This window comes from Pteropus medius, unplaced genomic scaffold (assembly GCF_902729225.1).
Source record: "Pteropus medius unplaced genomic scaffold, Ma_sr-lr_union100, whole genome shotgun sequence".
In the NCBI taxonomy this organism is placed as follows: Eukaryota; Metazoa; Chordata; class Mammalia; order Chiroptera; family Pteropodidae; genus Pteropus; species Pteropus medius.
Window position 1 is genome coordinate 670,220 of NW_024355109.1, and position 24,142 is coordinate 694,361.

At 36.9% G+C, this 24,142-nt stretch overlaps 1 protein-coding gene across 5 annotated transcripts in view; it reads left to right on the top strand.

The window, feature by feature from the left end:
• LOC120598328 (cytidine monophosphate-N-acetylneuraminic acid hydroxylase) overlaps positions 1 to 24,142 on the top strand; it is a 234,473-nt gene that overhangs the window by 166,019 nt on the left and 44,312 nt on the right. For 4 of the 5 annotated variants that reach the window (XM_039857095.1, XM_039857098.1, XM_039857097.1 and 1 more), the window contains one exon: positions 8,340 to 8,388. In XM_039857095.1, the coding sequence (XP_039713029.1) occupies positions 8,340 to 8,388 (49 nt within the window). Of the gene's footprint in view, positions 1 to 8,188; positions 8,206 to 8,339; positions 8,389 to 24,142 lie in introns of those variants that run through there. The other variant, XM_039857099.1, reaches the window with a different exon arrangement.

Below are 24,142 nucleotides of genomic sequence, written 5' to 3' on the forward strand. Positions count from 1 at the left end.
TATTTTTTAATTGGTATATTTAGATGACTTATATTGAAGGTAATAGTTGATAGGTTAAAGCTTATATCTGCCATTCTTTTGTTTTGATTTTTTGTTTGTTTCCTCTTTTTCTTGTTTCTCTGTTTCTCTTTGTGTACCTTCTTATAGATTACCGTGTTTTAAGATTCCATCTTGCCTGGAACTGGAAGCTGCTGAGTAAATTTTTAAAAATATAATATATGTAACATAAAATTTACCATCTTAATCATTTTAAATATATAGTCAGTGGCATGAAGTAAATTTACAAAGTTCTGTAGCCTTCACCACTATCATTTCCAGAGCATTTTCATGCTCTGTAGTAGCCATTTAGTAACAACTCCCCATTACTCACTCCCTCCAGCCCCTGATAACTCTATTCTACATTCTGCCTCGATTTGCCTATTCTAAGTATCTCATTCAAGTGGAATTGAACAATATATGTGTCCTTTTGTGTCTGGCTTATTTCACTTAACATAATGTTTAGAGTTACATTCATGTTGTAGTATGAATCAGAATTTCATTCCTTTTTATGGCTTAATAATATTCATATGTATTAGTGTGATATATGAATATCACAATTCATATATATGTATGTATGTGTATATATATATATATATATATATATATATATCATAATTTATATAATCTCACATTTTGTTAATCCATTCTGTTGATGGACACTTGGGTTATTTCTACCTTTTGGCAATTGTGAATACTGCTGCTCTGAACATTAGTACACAAGTATCTGTTTGAGTCTCTGCTTTAAATTCTTTTGGATATACCTAGTAGTAGAATTACTGGATCATCTTGTGTGATTTTTTAAAACATAAAAAGTTTCTCAGGAGACTGATTTTTCCCAGAACTCAGAATGGACAGATGGGAACAATGTTGTATAATGACACAAAACAGAACATCATGTCAAGGAGTTACTTTAAGTTGCTACTTTGATCACCTCCGAAGCCTTTCAGCAGTGTGGGTGGTGAGGGGAAGTTATTGGGGTTAGCACACCTACAGGTTTTTCTTTATGCAGGATATGCTATTTGGTAAATCAGAATCAGAGGTTGGCGCAAGCTAACAGTTTCTAGAAAACCTTCTAATCAGTTTGAATAAACCTTTAAAGTCCATGAAATTAGTGTTTTTGGAATCAAGAATCAGAAATAATTCAGTTTTGTTTCTATCACCATATTTACCATTAACTGGACACATAACCTTAGGAAAGTGACTTAACCGCTTGTACAACGTGCCAGGGGTGGGGGAGGGCAGAAGAACAGTGTGGTTGGGCTGGACTGGATAATACAAGGTCCCTTTCAGCTCTGAGCATCTATGATTTTAAAAGTCTTATAGATTGCTTTTTTTCTCTAGGTCAGAATGTTTGTATAAAGGTATAACTCCTAGATCCAGGCTGTATTGATTTATGGGGCGAGCTAATTTCAAACGCTTCATCCCATGGATTGTGTCAATCCTACCACACCTTTACTTAGCTAATAATACGCAACATAAATTTATCTAATATAACAAATACTTCTGGCCAGAATTTTTGGATATTGTCACACCCTAGATCCTGTTGTATTTTATATTTAAAACTTCAGAATAACAATAGTTTTTCTAAAACATATTTGGCTCTTATTAGCTGTTTTCTGAAGATATACCTGCCCTTTACAAACATCCAGCTCTTTCTATAAACCTCCCTCCAATTTTGACTGTATTTCCACTAGAAATTATAGTAAGATAGATTTGGAAGAGGCCTGACCTTCATTTACCTGTGACAACTGGCTCAGGTGTCCCTTTTAGCTGTTTTTATAGCAATCAGTATATTCATTCATTTATTTATTTAAAAATATGCAGCATGCTAAGTGTTGGGGACAGAGTCACAAACAAGATGGGCACTGCTCCAGCGTTCATTTAGCTTAATGTCTGGGAATGAAAACAGACACTGAATAACTAATAACAGGCGTAGTGGATGTTAAGAAAGAAAAATGCTAAGTTCCTCCTGATATAGGATCTTATATTAGGGGTTAACCAAATCCTTAAGTATTAGAGATTTCTAGATGAAGTGGCATTTAAGTTGAAATATGAGTAGTGAGTAGGAGGAAGTAGCCAGCCAAAGATGGAGAGGGAGAACATTCAAGCAGAGACAATCACTGAAATGAGAAAGTCCATGAACATTAGAAAAGCTATAAGAAGGTCGCACTGGCCAGAGTAGGGAGAGGGATGGGGAGTATGGTGGGAGATAAGGCTGGATAGGTAGGCACAAGCCTGACCAGGATGCACATTACAGGCCATGCTAAAGATTTTGGACTTTATCCTCAAGGAAGTTGGAAACCACTGAGAGTCTCTTCTGAACCCCTTTAAATGCAATCAGGAATGACTAAAAACAAACTCTTGATGCAATCAGGAATGACTAAAAACAAACTCCCTCTTAACTTTCTCCTTGATCCAGAAGGGAAGATGAACAACTCAACAGCTCTCCACAGGAGAAGGATCAATGCTCACTTCTTCTGCATCTCCTTCTTGTCAGATAGGACACAGCCATTTGCACAGGCCATGAGCAAAATAACAAAGAGCTCTATCCAGTTACTCCTAAATCTTGTACAAAAATGGCAATTAAACTAATTCAATGAAACAATTACATTAGAATTTTCCTCCGTACTGGCAAAGGATGTAATTAATATTGATTAGGAAATGTCATTCCATATTTATTTGTTTTTCTGAAATTTCAAAATACTTAAAAATATTTGATACTTATGTGAGATTCTGTGAATGAGAAATTGAGAAAGATGTTTGTAGGGAGAGAAAATAGAAGCAGGACCCGAAGGACATGAGTATTACAGAAGCAAACTAGTTCATACTTCTAAGAAAGGAATATGCTAAGGACCTCTTTGTTGAACCAATATTTATTACATATTTACTGTGTGCCTCTGGTCCAGACTCTTTGTCAGATATAGGTAATAAGAAAAAGATAGTTTGGTGCCTGTTTTCTGGAGTTTGTAGTCTGACACAGTCATAGAATGAATTTGAGTTTCACTATTGCAACTTAGAGAGCTCTCTAGGTTCTAGAAAATAGAGCATGCACATAAAGATCCACTTACAAAAAGGAAGAAATCATGATTTTCTTAATCAGTACAGTACCCTATAAATCCCAGTGCAGGCTTTTTTGATAAAAATTGGACTATGAAACATAATAAGGACAGAGGCTTATGTGGGGCCCTAAGTCTCCCATCCTGGATTTCTGTTTGGAGCCTTGTATGTTTCAGTGTGTCTGCAGAGCTATGACTGGGCTTGCAGAAGAGTTTCCTAGTTCAACAAGTAGTCTAGAAAGAACCCCAGTCCTGCCCCCCTTATTGCCCCCACTCCTCTATGGCCCACTCATGCACTTTACCCTTTGTATGCATGTCTGGACATTCAGATTAGTCTTCCTCCTTCACATGCCAAAGAAACACAGGAAAAGTGGGATGAGGATTTTCCCTACATTGACTCGAGAGCCAGAGGTTCCAGCCCTGTAAGAGGCCAGATGGGTTCTGATTCTTGGGTTCTTTGAGCTATTCTTGGATCCTTCAGGAAATCCCTCTTTTCACTTCAGTAAGTTTTAATCTCTGGAGACAATACAGTCTCTATTAGAGACAGACACAGGCTCTGTAATAAGAGCAGTGGAGCAAGGAAGCCTGGGGAACAGGAACATTTAAGGTCAGGCAGAAGAAGAGAAAAACAAGATAATAACAGAGTGATGGAGACCCAGGAGAGTATACACTTCACCTGCCAATTTCTAGAGAGAAGAACATTTCAAGAAGGTGGTAGGCGACAACACTGAGTGTAATAATGAAGCTAATAAGATATGGACTGCCAGTGCTCACGGCCCTTCTCGGCGTGCAGGCTACCTACCAATGGCATCTGTTCCAGGGGATCGATGGAAGAAGCCAGGTGGCCACAGGGGAAGAATAAAGTTAGGAGGTGGAGAGAAGGCGTAAGAGTAATAAGGAACTTGGCAACTGGAAAGAAAAAAGGAGAGCGGTTGCTAGAAGAGGTCATCATCTCTGAGAGGTTTTTATGAGGACAATGTTTAGAGAACTAGAGAAAAGTGGTAGGTATTGTGTGGGTAAGAGTAGGAGCAGAAAACTTGTCTACTAGGAAGTCTGGAGGGCTCCTCTGGGAGATGAAGCTTGTGTTCTAGAGTTTGAGTCAGAGAGGATTAGGATACCATGGAACCAGTTTTCTGAGGGCATGGTTGAAAAGTGTATATACTGAGTCCTTGTAAGTCTGAAAAGGGTTGCATTTTACAGCCATGCTTGAATCACAGTTAGTCTATAGTAGCTGTACCCAACCTTTTTGGCACCAGAGACTAGTGTTCCTGTAAGAATCTAATACCTGATGATCTGAGGTGGAGCTGAGGCGGTGATGCTAGCGCTGGGGAATGGCTGCAAATACAGATGAAGCTTTGCTCACTCACCTGCTGCTCACCTTCTGCTGTGTAGCCCAGTTCCTAACAGGCTAGGGACTGGTGCTGGTCCACAGCCCAGGGGTTGGGGACCCCTAGTCTATAGAATTCTCCCTCAGAATTGTGTTACCATCACTTTTTTGTCCCCTGACATTTAGCTGGCAAAATAGAGGGCAGATGTCAGCAGATTTCTTTTACCTGGTGGGCACCTGATTTGGGGAGTCTTTTCATGGAGGCTGGAGGGTGGGTGGGGAAGTAGTCTGGAAGATTGTAGGATTTCTTGTAGAATTTTTTGAGTGATTTATAATTTCATCAGATTATCTATAATATCAAATTTATTATCCTCTAAATTTGAAATCAAGTTTTCCTTCAGCTGATAAAATTTTTTCTTTTTTCTTATTTCATCTTCTTTTGTTCTCTTTTCTCATTCTGGAATTCCTATTATACAGAAATTAGTTACATATTTTTCTTTGTTTTCTTTTTTTAATAATCTCTCTCTCTCTCTCTCTCTCTCTCTCTCTCTCTCTCTCTCCTGTCTCTCTCCTCTCCCTCCTCCCTCACTAACTCTTCCTCCCACCTCCCACTTCTGTACTTTGGAAGATTCCTTAAATTGATTTTCCTATTTCATAGATTCCAGATTTTGGTTAGGGTATACATGCTTCTTAAAGCCTCTACTGATTTTGTTTTAATTTTGCACTCATGGTCTATTTTTTAAAAACTTTTTGTTTTCTCAATGCCCCTTTCTCATAGCTATTGTTTCATCTATGCAAAATCTTCCTGAAGGTCTCCCTGTCCTTTGAGATTTAAATAAAATGTCTAACTCACAATTCTATACCCAATTAGAAATTTAATGCCTTCCCTAGGGGTGTGTGTGTGGCCTTGTGTGTGTGTGTGTGTGTAATTCTGAAGGGTTTTGTTTTGTGGTTAAGCACTTTTCTCTGATCAGTGATCTCCTGATCTCACTCCTTCTTACAGCCCATCCTGCCCGGACACCTCTTTCCCTTGTGTTTCCCAAAAGCCATTCACCTTGTGTGGTGCCCTCTTTGCTGAAGGTGTAAAAAGGAGTGATCTCACAGCCCTCCAGAGAGTACCTACTGCTCTTAGAAGTCCTTCAGCTCCCCACCATCAGGAACTTCTCACCACCCTCCTTCTCAGCAGAGTCCTTCCGGTCATAGGCCTGCCTCTCTTCTCATCTTCCACTCTCTTCCTGTCTGTGCTCATGCCAGGACTCTCTTCACCTGAGTTCTAAAGTTTTCTTTGTTTCTCTGTCTTATCTAGAAGTCCTTCATCCAAAGTTGTCACTAAACCTGTTCTCGCCTTATGAGATTTCAGTGGATTGAATTCAAGCTCTTACTATTAAAATGGCAATATTTATACTTCAATATCACAAATGAAAACTATTTTAAATCTCCTATTTCCTTTAACAAATCCATCTTGGGGAGATAGATCTTTGCTCTGATTGCTCAATTTGTTATTATTTCTGATAGTGAATGTTCCTCATGTGTCTAGTGATTCTTCCACCTGCCTAGATTTCTCTTGGCAGTTGATGTGGGTTCCCTTAGCAGTTGATGTGGGTTCCCTTAGCAATTGTGCATGTCAGGATACAGTTTCTTCCAGTGGTTTCCTGCTTCCTTTCTTTAAGTGAAGCTTATATAGAATTTGTTAAATTTGTAATATCTATGCAAACTTCCCACTTCTAGCAATAAAATATGAACTCTAGGGAGTGCCATTCTGTTTTCAACTAACTGTAGTTCTTATCTCAGACATTTGTTTCACCTTCAGCCAGTAGTAAATAACAGATTTTTACTGTCTGTTCTCCTTTTTTACCTGATTTAGATTCACTTTGGGGCTGCATCTGGTCCTTATACCATACCTTTAGGTGCCAGTTTATTTGAGCTGTCCATATACTTGTATTAGGACTGATATACCAATCAGAAAAGTTCATAGTTGCTTAGTGTGCAACTAGCAATGTCCAGTAGACTAAAACCACTGCAAAAATGTCTGGTGCAAAAAGCTATGATATTGCAACAGGACTTCTTTTTGCATTGGCTGATAGGAGTACAGTCCCTTTGGGAAATATGTAGACAGTACTTACTGAAGTTTAAGGTTCATATACCATTTGACCCAGAAATACCACTCGTGGGTATATTCCAACAGAAACGAGTGCTCATGTCCACCAAAAGTTATGCACAAGAATGTTTATAGCATATTTAATCATAAGAGCCAAAACAAGGTACAATCCAAATATCTAACAATAGTAAGATAATAAAATGTAATGTATTTGCACAATGGAATACTATACAGCAACAAAAAGGAACACAACACTTTTATGTCTAACAATATGAATAAATACCACAGTCAAAATGATGGGAGAAAGGGACCATATATATAACTGCATGACCCCATTTATATGAAATCCAAGAGGAAGAATAACTAATCTATGGTGATAGACATCAGAAGACTGATTACTGTTTGACTGGGAAGGTGTTTGCTGCAGTACTAGAAGTGTTCTAGACCTTGATGTTGGAGGTAGTTACATGGGTATAAAAAAGTCATAGAACCGTATATTAAAGGTTAGTGCAACTTACTCTAAGTTATACCTCAATGTAAAAAATATCACGTGATATCTTCTAGAACTAGGGAAGGAAGAGTTTGAGAGACCTTGATTTAGGAAGGAAAAGAATATGTTCAGGGCCAGGTATTACCTAGAATTGTCTTATCTAGAAGTCTTTTATCCTCTTAACAGATGTTTTTTCAACTAGGACAGGTTTGGTTAAAAAGATTCTTCTGCTATTTCACCTGGGATCTACCACGAGTAAGCACTGTGGTGAATACAAGACCTAAATCACATTCCTGGGTGTCTAGAAGCTTACCATCTAATTGACAAGCCTAACATAAATTAAAACATTTAGAAACTTTAATATTACTATCTTTTTTCTAAAGTGCAAATTGTGAGGTGCAGAATTCTCTAGGAATTCAAGAGAAAGAAAAATCAGTGAGAAATGGAGTAATTGACTTTAATGAAGGAAGGAGGACTTGAGATGAGTTTTTAAAACTTGATGGACAGACAAAATGTCAGCGAGTCCTTCACTTTATTGTACTTGTTTAAAGAAGCATGAAAGGCATGCCTTCTAGAGCTGAAATAGTGACCAGATAAGAGATAGGCTATTTGTCAAATAGGGAGAAATAAACCAAGAAGAGGATTACAGACTTCTCAGGAGATTCAGACTCGGACCTTGAACTGACACTGGTCTGGAATCCAGGGACTGGGAAAACAGAAATACAGAGGAGTGTAGGAATCAAGAATGAACTGAGGCCAGAGCTAAACTCAACACCCTGCTGGTAAATATTCTACAAGATTCTTTCCTTGCTAATAAAGCAATTATTCTTATTGATTAAAGGAAACAAAGTATATGTACGTGACAGGCTGACTCACTTTCAAAAGAGTATGAAAGTTGGGGGTAGTATTAATTCCTCCTTCATGGTTTCTTCTCTGTCGCCCCACTCATTGGTCTACAAACAACACACACACACACACACACACACACACACACACACACACACACACACACACTGGTACTGGCAGGAAAATAGGAATTTATCTAAGGTTACTAGGTTCTAATGGGTGGAGCTAGGAAGATAACAGAAAGGTTGGCTGATAGATAATAACAACTGAAGTCCACATCAGCTGGCCAAGTGTTCATGTGACCAGAAGCCCAGCTAGCCTGCTGTGCTCTCAAATTGCTTTTGGAAAGGTTCTCTGGCTCCAAAGAAATCAAATCGAATATTTTACCAAGCAAATTGAAATTTCCAGCCCTCAGTCATTCTAGAAGTTCTAAACATCATTAAAAGAAGATTTCAATCTCTCTCTGTTTCTCTTTTCACTAAGGAGCTGTTTTTGTGCTGTTTGGCTTCTTTCTGTCTGGAATGGAACAAAGGTATGATTAAAAATTTATTTCTAATGAATTTAGGATTGATATTTTTGGCAGATTGTCTTCACTTTGGGTGAAAACGTTTAAGAACTGAGTGCTGTTGGTGACAGATGGGCAGAGTTCGTGATGTTACATGGATATCAAGTTTGCTTCCCCACACTCTGCTTGCCCTGTGTATTCTATCTGCCAGAGCCCACTCTCTCTAACCCCTGTCCATGGGTCACCCACCCACATCACCAGCAACATCTCTTTTTCTGTAGATTTCCCTTATTTTTTCTCTGGCTGCCAGCAGATCTTGTTTTGGCTTTCCTTCTGTCAATATCTTACCTGTTGCTTTGCACATGTCTCAGAAAGCTTTAGGACCAAGAGAGATCCTAAAGTTTCAAGGCTGGAGGGGCTGAAGGATGCAGAGTTTAGAGCTGAGGGTTTCTCTGGACTAAGAAGTACCCTGAATTCATGGCTCAAAGGTGCAGTGATCATAAAGCTCCTATCAGTAAAATGCTCGCTTCTTCATGGAATAGATAAGTTTTGTGAACTGGGTTAGAACTTTGCAACTTGTTTCTATGGGGAAATGTTAAATGCAATACAAATAACCCTTTAGACCTCTACCCGGTCATCTTGGGGTTACCGTCTGTAGTATTTTTAGTTTTTTTAAATGTCAATGTAACATTTGTGTAAGTGCTAGTTCTTAATTAGACTTGGCGTTATTCTAAAGATATATTAGGAATGGTGGTGTATTTAAGTCCCAGGTTCATAAAAAAGGTTTTGTAAGAATCACTGTTATGGGCCATTAACTGCAATGTTCATTTATTCTTTCTGCAAATATGAATTGAAACCCTCAGGTATACTGGGCTCTGGGGTGCAATGGCAAACTCACACAGACCTGATTCCTTTCCTCTTGTGGTTTTCAGTTGTTTTTTGGGGGGTGCAGACATTAATTAATCTAATAAATAAAAATGAAGTAACAAGTGTGATAAGTGATATGAAAGAAAGGCTATAAGAGTGTGTAACGGGAGGATTTGACCTTCTCTGGGAAGTCAGGGAAGACATCCCCATGGAAATGATGATTGAGCTATGATCTACAGGATGAGTAGAGCTATGTCAGTGAAGAAGGGGTCCAAGCAGTATATTCTGGCTGCAAGGCTGTACTTTGAGGAAATGAAAGGAGGCCAAGTATCATTAGGAAAAAAAGCATAGTTCAATATGAGCTGGAGGAAGTGAGTAGGAGTCACTCTGCCCCACCTCTTAGGCCATGTTAGAACTTTGAACTTTGTCTTACAACAATAGAAGGATATTCATGCATTTTTGAGAGATGGGAGAAAGGTCAACAAGATAAGATTATTTCAAAATTTCCATTTTTAAGTATGTTATTCTGGCCATACTAGAAAGAGCAGGTTAGAGAATAGAGGCAGGGTGACCAGTAGGGGGCTATGGCAGTGGTCCAGGAGGGAGATGATGGTGGTTTGGATGAGAGTGGTAGAGGAATATGGTTGTGATAATAGATGTAAAAGGTAAAATTGATGGATTCGAACTGAATATAGAGTAGCAAGAGAACAAGAGGTGTCAAAGATAACAGGGGTGTCATGGTGGACATTTGAATGTTTGGGGATAGGCAAAAAGTGCTGAGTTTGATTGTGGACATGCTAAGGGTCAGGTGTCTATCAGATATCCTGATGGATATGCACAAAGGCAGTTCACTCTACAGATATGACTCTGGTCTGTTCATGTATGTGTTTGAGAATCACTGTTGTTCAGGACTCACATGTAGGATGAGACCCTTCAGGGACAAAATGTCACATGAATAAGGTAGAGAACTGAGCCTTGAGGAACTACAGCATTTTATTTCATGGCCAAGTAGAGGAAGGGGACATCTACAGAAAGAATGGCCATAAATGTAGGAAGAAAACTAGTAAGCTGTTGGGTGTGCAGACACTACAACCACAAAAGTATGTCTGGCTGTAAAGAGGGGAAAGAGAACTAGCTGGAGACTACATGAAAAAATAGCTAGAGAAATAATGACAGAAAATTTCCCTAATCTGGCAAAAGAAATAGACATACAACCCCAGGGAGGGCAGAGTCTCAAACAAGATAAACCCAAAGAGGCCCACACCAAGACACATCATAATTAAAATTCCAAATTTAAATACAAAGAGAGAATATTAAAAGCAGCAAGAGAAAAACAGTTAGTTACCTACAATGAAGCTCCCATAAGACTGTCAGCTGATTTCTCAACAGAAACTTTACAGGCCTGAAAGGATTGGCACAAAATATTCAAAGTGATGAAAAGCAAGGACTGAATTACTGAGAAACATGGCAGAATGAGAGACATCCCCAGATCTCTCCACTTGAAACAACAATAAGCTGAACATCTAAAACTCAACAAAAAACACCCAAACTGCCCATCGGCATGTCTGAGTGTGGGATCTGCGCATAAGAGCTACCACAGATCAGAACCCTGGGAGTCAGGTGGTAGACTGGGAGAAACAAAGAAGCTGCCTCTCGCAGCCAGAGCTCCCTGCAGGAGGAGGGGGAGGGGAGAAGGTATGGTGGGTTCCCTGAACAGTCCTGCATGGGAGTACTGTGAGCTTCACTCAACGGCAGTACCCATGGTTCAGGGCAGAAAGCAGAGAAAGGGGATGGCAGAGAAGCGAGGACGGCAGAGAAACAACAGTTGATTTTTAGAAGCCATGGTTGCAAAACACAAGGCTGAGCTGCAGCCCCCATACCCCAACCCAGAGAGCCCCTCCCGTCACATCCTCCAAGCCAAACACTGCAGAGCTCCAGAGAATCTCAGTGAATGCTACTGAAACTGTTGCTAACACTGACAGAGACTGAGACTGAGGGTAGCAAGTGTGATTGAATATCTATAAGGAAAAAAAAGCATTATTAAGACTTTTTATAAAGCAGAGATCCAAGAGGCTTAGATCCCACCTACTGGAAATCAAAAGAAAAACACCTTCTTTGCAACAGGCTAAAGAGAGACCTCTATATAATAATTCTTATTTCTGGAAAAAACAAAAGAATACATTTCCATTAATGCCCAGGTGGAGAAATAGTCCATTAAAAAACATGAACAACCAAGGTGACAAAGAAAGAAAGAGAAAGAAAGAAAGAAAGAAAGAAAGAAAGAAAGAAAGAAAGAAAGAAAGGAGAAAAATCTCCAGAAAATAAGCTTATAGACATAGAAATATACAACTTAAATGACAGAGAATTAAAGATGGTACTTCTGAAAGAACTCAGTGAGTTCCAGAACGAGTCATATCAACAATTTCAGAAATTGAAAAAACAACCAGATGAGCAGAATGAGTTCTTTAGTAAGGAGATTGAAACCCTAAAAAGGACCAAATAGAACTTCTGGAGATAAAGAACACACTGCAAGAGTTGGAAAATGAAATAACAAGCTTGGGAAATAGAGTCAACCAAATGGAAGAAAGGATCAGTGATATTGAAAACAGAAATCTAGAAAAAATCAAAAGGAAGAAGAGAAAAACCGAAGAATGAAAAAGAATGGAAGAGAAATACAAGAAATAGCTGATACCATCAGGAGAGGAAATATAAGAATAATGGGCATTCTCAAAGTGAAGGAAAAGGAGCAGGGATTAGAAAGCATTTTCAGACAAATAGTTGACAAGAATTTCCCAAATCTAAGGAATGAGCTTGAGTTTAGAATTAAGAAAGACAATAGAACACCCAATTATCTCAACCCAAAAAGGCCTTCACCAAGACACATTGTATTAAAATTATCAACACCCAATGACAAAGAAAAAATTCTCAGGGCAGCCAGGAAAAAGAAGATGGTAACCTATAAAGCAAAACCCATTAGATTATTGTTGGACTTCTCAGCACAAACCTTACAAGCCAGAAAGGAGTGAAATCAAATATTCAAACTATTAAATGAAAGGAACTACCAGCCAAGAATAATGTACCCAGCAAAGCTCTCCTTTAGATATGAAGGAGAAATAAACACCTTTCCAGACATACAAAAATTGAGAGAATTCTCCACTATGAGGCTTGCATTACAGGAAATACTGAAAGGAGTCAGCTCACCTAAAACAAAATGACAAAAAAAAGCCCAAAAAACCATAATTAAAAAAATGCATAATTAGGAGTAAGACAACTAGTAGGCAGATAGAGGCAGAGGAGTACAACCCTTACTAAAAACATGGCATTATAAGCTTAAACAATAAGAAGAGATTTACTATAACAAGACAGTAATGAACGTTCAGCATACATAGGGACAAATTGAGACACTGGAAAGGGGAAGATTCAAAGATCCAAATTTGCAAAGGAAAATGGAGATACGTCACGCCGTGCAGAAAATGGACGACTGTATGTATATAACTATTTTTTACATATTCATAATGGTAACCGCACACCAAAGATACTTCAGAACTGAAGTATTTAACATAAAACAAGAAGGACCAGAGAGAAAACCCACAAAACCCTACCAAAATACAGAAAAAAGAAACACAAGGATTAGGAAGCAATGGAAACGCCGAGCTACCAGAAAGCAAAAGACAAAATGGCTATAAGAAGACCTCATATTTCAATAATCACCCTAAATGTAAATGGACTGAACTCACCAATAAAAAGGCACAGAATTGCACATTGGATCAAAAAACAAAAGTCAACCATATACTGCCTCCAGGAGACACATTTCAGTTCCAAAGACAAAGATAGACTCAGAGTGAAAGGATGGATAATGATATTCAAGCAAATGGCATTCAGAGAAAAGCAGAAGTAGCAGTACTAATATTGGACGAAATAGACTTCAAAATAAAAAAGGTAAAGAAAGATACTGAGGGACACTTCATAGTGATAAAGGGAATCATGCACCAAGAAGACATAACACATTAATATCTATGCTCCCAATCAGGGAAACCTGAAATATATAAAGCAATTACTAACTGAACTGAAGGGAGAAACAGACCAAAATGCTATTGTAATAGGGGACCTAAATACACCACTGTTATGGACAGATCATCCAAACAGAAAATGAATAAGGAAATAACATCCTTAAATGACACATTAGACCAACTGGACATAATTGACATCTACAGAACCTTTCATCCCAAAACAGCTGTTTATACATTCTTCACTAGTGCACATGGAACATTCTCAAAGATTGACCACATACTGGGAAATAGAGATAGCCTCAGCAAATATAAGAGGGTTGAAATCATACCAACTATATTCTCTGAGCATAATGTGGAGAAAGGAAAGCTTCTTCAATAAATGGTGCTGGGAAAACTGGAAAGCCACCCGCAAGAATGAAACTACTTTGTTGTCTATCACCACACACCAAAATTAACTCAAAATGGATTAAGGACCTGAATATGAGACCTGAAACAATAAAACGCATAGAAGAAAACAGGAACTAAACTCAAGGACGTCGGACTTAAAGAAGATTTTATGAATTTGACATCAAAAGCAAGGGAAGTAAAAGCAAAAATAAATGTATGGGACTACAGCAAACTAAAAAGCTTCTGTTCAGCAAAAGAAACCATCAACAAGGTAAAGAGACAACCATCTGAATGGGAAAATATATTTGTAAGCAATGCCTTCGATAAGGGCCTATTATCCAAAATATACAAAGAACTCATACAACTCAATAACAACAAAAAAACAAATGATCCAATCAAAACATGGGCAGAAGACTGAATTCCAAGAAGACATACAAGTGGCCAAGAAACATATGAAAAGATGCTCATCATTTCTAGCTATTAGAGAAATGCAAATCAAAACCACTATGAGATACCATCTCAAACCTGTTAGAATAGCTGTTGTCAAGAGGACAAGTAATAACAAATGTTGGAGAAAATGCGGAGATAAAAGAACCCTCATACACTGCTAGAGGCACTGTAAATTGGTACAGCCACTATGGAAAACAATATGAAAGTTCCTCGAAAAACTAAGAATTGATCTATCATATGATCAGCAATCCCTCTATTGGGTATTTACCCCAAAGACCCAAAAACTCATATCCGAAAAGATATTTGCACATCGATGTTCATAGCAGCATTATTCACAGTGGCCAGGACATGGAAGCAACCAAAGTGTCCTACGATAGATGATTGGCTAAAGAAGCTGTGGTACATATATACAATGGAATATTACTCAGCCATAAGAAGATGAAATACTGCAATTCGTGACAACATGAATGGACCTTGAGATAATCATGCTAAGCGAAATAAGCCAGACAGAAAAAGTTGAAAAGCACATGATATCACTTATATGTGGGATATAAACCTAAAAGCAACAAACAAATAGGACAAACAGAGACTCATGGACATGGACAATAGACTAGTGGTTACCAGAGGGCAGAGGGGTGTGGGGGAGGTAGATGGGGTCAAAGGGTCTCATATGCGGTAAGAAATCTAACTATGAGAGGTGAACACACATGTAAATATATATGCCTTACTGTTAATATGTACAGCTGAAACTTTCCGGATTTCGTTAACTAATGTCACCATAAAAAAATAATAATAATTAATTTAAAAAAAAAAAGGAAAGAAAATTAAGGACCTACAACTAAGATTACTCTACCCAACAAAGCTATCATTTCTAATCAAAAAACAGATAAAGAGCTTCCCAGACAAGAAAAAGTTAAAGGAGTTCATAACCACAAAACTACTATTATAAGAAATGTTAAAGGGACTTTGAAGAAGATGGGGTGAGAGGAGGGAGAAGGGGAGGATAAGAAGGAAAAAAATAAAAAATATGAATAGTAAAATGACAATAACTACATATCTGTCAACAATTACTTTAAATGTAAAGGGTTTAAATGCTTCAATCAAGACATAGGGTGGCTAAATGGATAAGTAAGCAAGACCCTTACATATCCTACCTACAAGAGACTCATTTCAGATCAAAAGACACACACAGACTAAAAGTAAAGGAATGAAATAAGATATTTCATAAAAATGGAAACAGACAAACAAAAAAAACTGGGTTAGCAATACTTATACCAGTTAAATAGACTTTAAAACTAAACCTGTAATAAGAGACAAAGAAAGACCTAGTAATCTTGCTTCTGGGTATCTATCCAAAGAAACATGAAACACTATTTCGAAGGGACATATGGAGGCAACCTAGGTGTCCATCAATAGATGAATGGATTAAAAGTGGTGGCACATAGATACAATGGAATATTACTCAGCCATTAAAAAGAATGAAATCTTGCCATCTGCAATAACGTGGATGGACCTCAAGAGTATTTTGTTGAGTGGAATAAGTCAGAAAAAGGTAAATGCCATATGATTTCACTTATATGTGGAATCTAAAGAATAAAGTCAACAAAACAAACTCACAAATACAGAGAACATCTTGATGGTTGCCAGATGGGAGAGAGGTTGGGGATAGATGAAAAAGTGAAGGGATTAAGAAGTAAAAATTAGTTGTTACAAAATGATCAGGGAGATGTAGAGTATAGCATGAGAAATATAGTCAGTAATATTGTAATAACTATGGTGTCAGATGAGTACTAGATTTATCGAGGTGATCATTTTATAAGTTATGTAAGTATCTAATTACTGTGTTGTACATCTGAAGCTAATATAATATTGTATGTAAATTATAATTGAAAAAAATTATTTAAAAAATAAAAGTCAATTTAATGCCATATGATTCTCTTGATAGATTATTTGTGAAATGACAACATTATAAGGGTAGAGAATAAGGTGATTGTAGAAAATAGGTATAATTTCTTTCTTAAATGTTTGGTAGAATTCAATAGTAGACTGACCTGGGCCTGATGCTTTCTGTTTTGGAAGGTAATTATTGATTCAATCTATTTAATAGGCATAGACGTTTTCATATTGTCTATTTCTTCTTGTGTGAGTTTTGGCAGACCATCCCTTTCCTCTTGGTTATCAAATTTGTGAGCATAGAGTTGTTTATAGTATTCCTTTATCATCCTTTTAATGATCACAGGACCTGCAGTGTTGCTCCTTCTTTCATTTCTGATAAAATTTGTGTCTGTTCTCTTAGTTAAAATGGCTAGAATTATTGATTTTATTAAACTTTTCCAAGAACCAACTTTTTATCTGTTCATTTTCTCTATTGATTTCCATTTACAATTTTATTGATTTATGTTCTCATTTTTTAATTAATTTATTTTTTGCTTACTTTGGATTTAATTTGTTCTTCTTTTTCCAGCTTCCTAAGACAAAAGCTTACATTATTAATTTTAGATCTGTATTCTTTTCTAATATGTGCATTCAATGCTATAAATTTCCCTCTAAACACTGGTTTCACTGCATCCCACAAATTTTGTTAAGTTGTATTTTCATTTTCGTTTAGCTCAAAATATTTTTAAAAAATTTTTTGAGTTTTTTTTCGTTGACCCCTGTGGTATTTAGAAGTGTGTTGTTTAAACATCAAGTGGTTGGGGTTTCTTCAGCTATCTTCCTGTTATCGATTTCTAGTTTAATTCCATGATGCTCTTAGAGAATACACTGCATAATTTTTATTCTTTTAAATTTGTTAAGGTCTATGTTATGGCTCAGAATGTGGTCTATCTGGCTGAATGTTTCATGTGAGCTTGAGAAGAATGTGTATTTTGCTGTTGTTGGTTGAAGTAGTCTGCGATGTCCATTACATCCAGTTGATTTATGGTGTTATTGAGTTCAGCTTTGTCCTTACTAATTTTCTGTCCACTAGGTCTGTTCATTTCTGAGAGAGGAGTGTTGTATTCAACTATTACAGATGATTCATCTATTTCTCCTTGCAGTTCTATCAGTTTTTTGCTTCTTGTATTTTGGTGCACTCTTGTTAGTCACATACTCATTAGGAATCGATATGTATTCTTGGAATATTGACCCTTGTAGCATTATGTTGTACTCCTCTTTATACTTGATAATTTTCCTTACTCTGAAGTCCGTTCTGTCAGGCATTAATATACGTATTCCTATTCTCTTTTTATTAGTGTTAGCATGATACATCTTTCTCTATTCCTTTACTTTTAGTCTATATGCATTTTAATATTTATTTATTTTTATTTTTTAATATTTTATTTATTGATTTTTTTTTAAACTATTTCTTTTTCCTCTCTCCTCCTTCCCCCCGCCCCTCTGGTAACCACTAGTCCATTGTCCACGTCCACAAGTCTCTGTTTGTTTGCCTTGTTCATTCGTTGCTTTTAAGTTTATATCCTACATATAAGTGATATCATGTGCTTTTCAACTTTTTCTGTCTGGCTTATTTCGCTTAGCATGATCATCTCAAGGTCCATCCATATTATTGCAAATAGCAGTATTTCATCTCTTCTTATGGCTGAGTAATATTCCATTGTATATATGTACCACAGCTTCTTTAGCCAATCATCTATCGTAGGACACTTTGGTTGCTTCCATGTCCTGGCCACTGTGAATAATGCTGCTATGAACATCGATGTGCAAATATCTTTTCAGATATGAGTTTTCAAGACTTAGGGTAAATACCCAGTAGAGGGATTGCTGGGTCGTATGGTAGATCAATTCCTAGCTTTTGAAGAAACTCCATACTGTTTTCCATAGTGGCTGTACCAATTTGCAGTCCCACCAGCAGTGTATAAGGGTTCCTTTTCCTCCCCATCCTCTCCGACACTTGTTATTACTTGTCCTGTTGATTATAGCCATTCTAACAGTTGTGAGATGGTATCTCATAGTGGTTTAGATTTGTATTTCCCTAATAGCTAGCGATGCTGAGCACATTTTCATATATTTATTAGCCATTTGTATGTCCTCTAGGGAGAAGTGTCTGTTCAGGTCCTCTTTCTCTGCCCATGTTTTGATTGGATCATTTGTTTTTTTGTTGTTATTCAGTCATATGAGTTCTTTGTATATTTTGGATATTAGGCCCTTATCGGAGGCATTGCCTACAAATATATTTTCCCATTTGGGTGGTTGTCCCTTTACCTTGTTGACAGTTTCTGTACAGAAGCTTTTTAGTTTGATGTAGTCCCATTCATTTATTTTTGCTTTTACTTCCCTTGCTTTTGACGTCAAATTCATAAAATCCTCTTTAAGTCCAAGGTCCTTGAGTTTAGTTCTTATGTTTTCTTCTATGCATTTTATTATTTCGGGTCTTATATTCAGGTCCTTAATCCATTTTGAGTTAATTTTGGTGTGTGGTGATAGACAACAGTCTAGTTTCATTCTTTTGCAGTTGGCATTTAGTTTTCCCAGCACCATTTATTGAAGAGGCTTTCCTTTCTCCACTGTATGTTTTCCTTTCTCCACTGTTTGTCAAAAATTATTTGCCCATATAAATATGGGTTAACTCCTGGACTCCCAATTCTGTTCCACTGGTCCACGTGTCTGTTTTTTTGCCAATACCATGCCATTTTGATTACTGTCACTTTGTAGTATGATTTGAAGTTGGGCAGAGTGAGGCCGCCAGCTCCATTCTTTTTTTCTCAGGATGGCTTTGGTAATTCTGGGTCTTTTGTGCTTCCATACTAATCTGATGATATTTTGTTCTATTTCTTTAAAAAGTCTGATGGGAATTTAATGGGGATTGCATTAAATTTGTATAATGCTTTAGGTAATAAGGTCATTTTAACTATGTTGATTCTTCCAATCCAAGAACAAGGAATATCTTTCCATTTCTTTGTATCTCCTTCGATTCCTTTTAATAGGGTCTTATAGTTTTCATTATATAGGTCCTTCACATGTTTCCTTAGATTTATTCTTAGGTATTTTATTCTTTTGTTGCAATTGCAAAAGGAATTATTTTTTCCACTTATTTTTCTGACACTTCGTTTATTAGAGTATAGAAACGCTATGGACTTTTGAACATTGATTTTGTATCCAGAAACTTTACTGTATTTGCTTATTGTTTCTAGTAGTGTTCTTGGGGAGTCTTTTGGGTTTTCTATATAGAGAATCATGTCATCCACAAATAGTGACAGTTCGACTTCTTTGTTTCCTATCTGGATGCCTTTTATAACTTTCTTTTGCCTGATTGCACTCGCTAGGACCTCTAATGTTATATTGAACAAAGCCTTACCTTGTTCCTGATCTCAGAGAGAAGGTTTTAGTTTTCACCATTAAGAATAATGTTAGCCAGGGTTTGTCTTATATAGCCTTTATTATGTTAAGGTATTTTCTTTCTATACCGATTTTGTTAAGTGTTTTGATCATAAATGGGTGCTGTATCTTGTCAAAGGCTTTTTCTGCATCTATTAATATGATCATATGATTCTTATTTTTTAATTTGTTTATGTGGTATATCACATTAATCAATTTTCATATATTGAAAACCATCCCTGTGCCTCTGGAATGAAGCCCACTTGATTGTGGTGTATAATCTTTTTAATATGTTGCTGTATTCAGTTCCCTAGTATCTTATTTAGGATTTTTGCAATTGTGTTCATGAGAGATATTGGTCTGTAGTTTTCTTTTTGTGTGTTATCTTTATCAGGTTTTGGTATCAGGGTGATATTGGTCTCATAAAATGAGTTGGGAAGTATTGCCTCTTCTTCAATTTTTTGGAAGAGTTTGAGGAAAATAGGTATTAAATTTTCTTTGAGGGTTAGTGGAATTCACTGGTGAAGTCATCAGTCTGGTCCTGGACCTTTACTTTTTGATAGGTTTTTAATGATTGTTTCAATTTCGATACTGCTGATCAGTCTATTTAGATTTTCCAGTTCTTAATTCAGTGTAGAATGGTTATATTTTTCTAAGTACTGGTCCATTTCTTCTAGGTTATTAAATTTGATGTTATGTACTTTTTTTATGGTATTCTTGTATGGCCCTTTGTATTTCTGTGGTGTCTGTCATAGCTTCTCTTTCATTGCTGATTTTGTTTATTTGTGTCCTTCCTCTTTTTTCTTTAGTGAGTCTAGCCAGAGTTTTGTCAATTTTATCAAACTTCTCAAAAAAACCAGTTCTTTGCTGCATTTATTTTTTCTATAGTTTTATTGTTTTCAATTTCACTTATTTCTGCTCTAATTATTTCTTTCCTTCTGCTTTATTTGTTCTTCCTTTTCTATTTTTTTAAGATGAAGTGTTAGGTTGTTTACTTGGGCTCACTCTTGTTTTTGGAGATAGGCCTGTAATGATATGAAATTTCCTCTTATGGCCGCTTTTGCCATGTCCCGAAAGTTTTGATATGTTGTACTATCATTATCATTAGTTTCTATGTATCTTTTGTTCTCTCTTTTTATTTCTTCTCTAACCCAGTCATTCTTCAGTAGTATGTTGTCTAATTTCCATGTATTTGTGGTTCTTTCCACTTTCTTTTACCGTTGATTTCTAGTTTCAAAGCATTACGATCAGAGAATGTGGTTGGTATGATTTCAACCCTCTTATATTTGTTGAGGCTATCTCTGTGTCCCAGTATGTGGTCAATCCTTGAGAATGTTCCATGTACACTAGAGAAGAATATATAAGCAGCTGTTTGGGGATAAAAGGCTCTGTAGATGTCAATTATGTCCAATTGGTCTAATGTGTCATTTAAGGATGTTATTTCCTTATTCATTTTCTATTTGAATGATCTGTCCATATCTGACAGTGGTGTATTTAGGTCCCCTATTACAATAGCGTTTTGGTCTGTTTCTCCCTTCAGTTCAGTTAGTAATTGCTTTATATATTTCAGGTTTCCCTGATTGGGAGCATAGATATTAAGAAGTGTTATGTCTTCTTGGTGCATGATTCCCTTTATCACTATGAAGTGTCCCTCAGTATCTTTCTTTACCTTTTTTATTTTGAAGTCTATTTCGTCCGATATTAGTACTGCTACTTCTGCTTTTCTCTGAATGCCATTTGCTTGAATATCATTATCCATCCTTTCACTCTGAGTCTATCTTTGTCTTTGGAACTGAGATGTGTCTCCTGGAGGCAGTATATGGTTGACTTTTGTTTTTTGATCCAATGTGCAATTCTGTGCCTTTTTATTGGTGAGTTCAGTCCATGTACATTTAGGGTGATTATTGAAATATGAGGTCTTCTTATAGCCATTTTGTCTTTTGCTTTCTGGTAGCTCGGCGTTTCCATTGCTTCCTAATCCTTGTGTTTCTTTTTTCTGTATTTTGGTAGGGTTTTGTGGGTTTTCTCTCTGGTCCTTCTTGTTTTATGTTAAATACTTCAGTTCTGAAGTATCTTTGGCGTGTGGTTACTATTACAAATAGTTATATATACAGTCATCAATTTTCTTCTGCGTGTGCCTTACTTCCATTCCCCTTTGTGAATATGGATAGTTATATATATACAGTCATCAATTTTCTTCTGCGTGTGCCTTACCTCCATTCCCCTTTGTGAATATGGATCTTTGAATCTTCCCCTTTCTGGTGATTGTTGTCTCAATTTGTCCCTAAGTATACTGAACGTTCATTACTGTCTTGCTATAGCAAATCTCTTCTTATTGTTTAAGTTTCTAATGCCCTGTTCCTAGTAAGGGTTGCACTCCTCTGCTTTTATCAGCATGCTAGTCATCTTATTCCTAATTATGTTTTTTTTTTTGTTTCATTTTATTCAGGTGAGCTGACCCCTTTCAGTATTTCCTATAGTGCAGGCCTTGTAGTGGAGAATTCCTTCAATTTTTATATGTCTGAAAAAGTCTTTATTTCTCCTTCATATCTAAAGGAGAGCTTTGCTGGGTACATTATTCTTGGCTGGTAGTTCCTTTCATTTAATAGTTTGAATATTTGATTCCACTCATTTCTGGCTTGTAAGTTTGTGCTAAGTCCAACAATAATCTAATGGGTTTTGCTTTATAGGTTACCGTCTTCTTTTCCCTGGCTGCCCTGAGAATCTTTTCTTTGTCATTGAGTGCTGATAATTTTCATACAATGTGTCTTTGTGAAGGCCTTTTTCAGTTGAGATAATTGGATGTTCTATTGACTTTTTGAATTCCAAACTCCAACTCATTCCTTAGATTTGGGAAATTCTCATCAACTATTTGTCTGAAAATGCTTTCTAGTCCCTGCTCCTTTTCCTCCCTTCGAGAATTCTCATTATTTTTATGTTTCCTCTCCTGATGGTATCAGCTAGTTCTTGTATTTCTCTTTCATTATTTGTCATTCTTCGGTTCTTCTCCTCTTCTTTTTGATTTATTTCTAGTTTTCTGTCTTTGAGATCACTGATCCTTTCCTCCATTTGGTCAACTCTATTTCCCAAGCTTGTTATTTTATTTTTCAACTCTTGTAGTGTGTTCTTTATTTCCAGAAGGTCTATTTAGTTCTTTATGAGGGTTTCAATCTCCTTGCTAAAGAACAATTCTGCTGATCTAGTTGTTTTTTCAATTCCTGAAATTGTTGATATGATTTGTTTTGGATCTCATTGAGTTTTTTCAGAAGTACCATCCTGAATTCTCTGTCATTTAAGTTGCATATTTCTGTATCCGTAAGCTTATTTTTTGGAGATTTTTCTCTTTCTTTTTGAGATGCCTTGTCACCTTGGTTGTTCATGGTGTTTAATGAACTATTTCTCTGCCTGGGCATTAATAGAAATGTGTTCTGCTTTTTCTTTTTTCAGAAAGAAGATTTATTAAAGCCTGTTGCAAATAAGGTGGGGTTTTTTTCGGTTTTTCAGTAGGCGACATCTAAGCCTCTTGGATTCTGCTTTATATAAAGCTGAATAATGTCTTTTTTCCCCCCTTTATAGATGTTTAATCATGCTGGCTACCTTCAGTCTCAGTTCCTGTCAGTGTTAGCGACAGTTTCGATAGCATTTGCTCAGATTCCCCTGGGACTCCTCGGTGATCGGTCTCAGTGGGTATGGGGCGAGAGGCCCTGTGGGTTGAGGGATGGGGGTTGTGGCTCAGCCATGGTTTTGCAACCATGGCTTCTAAAAATGAACTGTTGTTTCTCTGTTGTCTCCGCTTCTCTGCCATCCTCGTTTCTCTGACTCCTGCCCTGATGACTGGGCACTGCCACTGGCCACATGGAACTCACAGCACTCCCAGGCAGGGCTGTTCAGGGAAGTCGCAGCACTTTCTCCCTTCCGCCTCCTCCTACACGGAGCTCCAGCTGTGAGAGGCAGCTTCTTTGTTTCTCCTAGTCCATGCCCAACACCAGGGGTTCTGTGCAGATCCCACGCTCATACATGCTGGTGTGCAGTTCGGGTGTTTTTTTGTTGAGTTTTAGATATTCAGCTTACTGTTGTTTCAAGAGGAGAGATCTGGGGATGTCTCTCACTCCTCCATGTTTAATCCAATATGCTTTTTGATATTTAATGTGAGTTTCTTGTAGACAACACAGAGTTGGGTCTTGTGTTTTGATCCAGTCTGACAATCTTTCTTTTGATTAGTGTGTTTAGACCTTTGATACTTAAAGTGTTTATTGATAAGTTGGATTAACAACTACCATATTTGTTACTATTTTCTACTTATTGCTTTTTCTGTTTCTATTTTTTCTTCCACTCTTTTTCTGACTTTTGTGGTTTAATTTTTTTTAATTTTCCAATTACAGTTGACATACAATATTATATCAGTTTCACGTGTACAACATAGTGATTAGACATTCGTATAACTTATGAAGTGATCGCCATGATAAGTTTTAATACCCATCTGACACCATGTATAGGCCTTTTGTGGTTTCAACTGAGCATTTTATATGATTCCATCTTCTCTCTTTTCATAGCATAGCAATCACAGTATTTTTTAAACTTTTCTTAGTAGTTGTCCTATAGTTTGCAATATACATTTCCTACTAATCCAAGTCCACTTTCAAATAACACTATACCACTTCCCAAGTAGTGCAAATACCTTATCATAACAAAGTAGTCTTATTGCCCATTTTCTATCCCTTGTATCATTGTCATCCATCTCACTTATATAT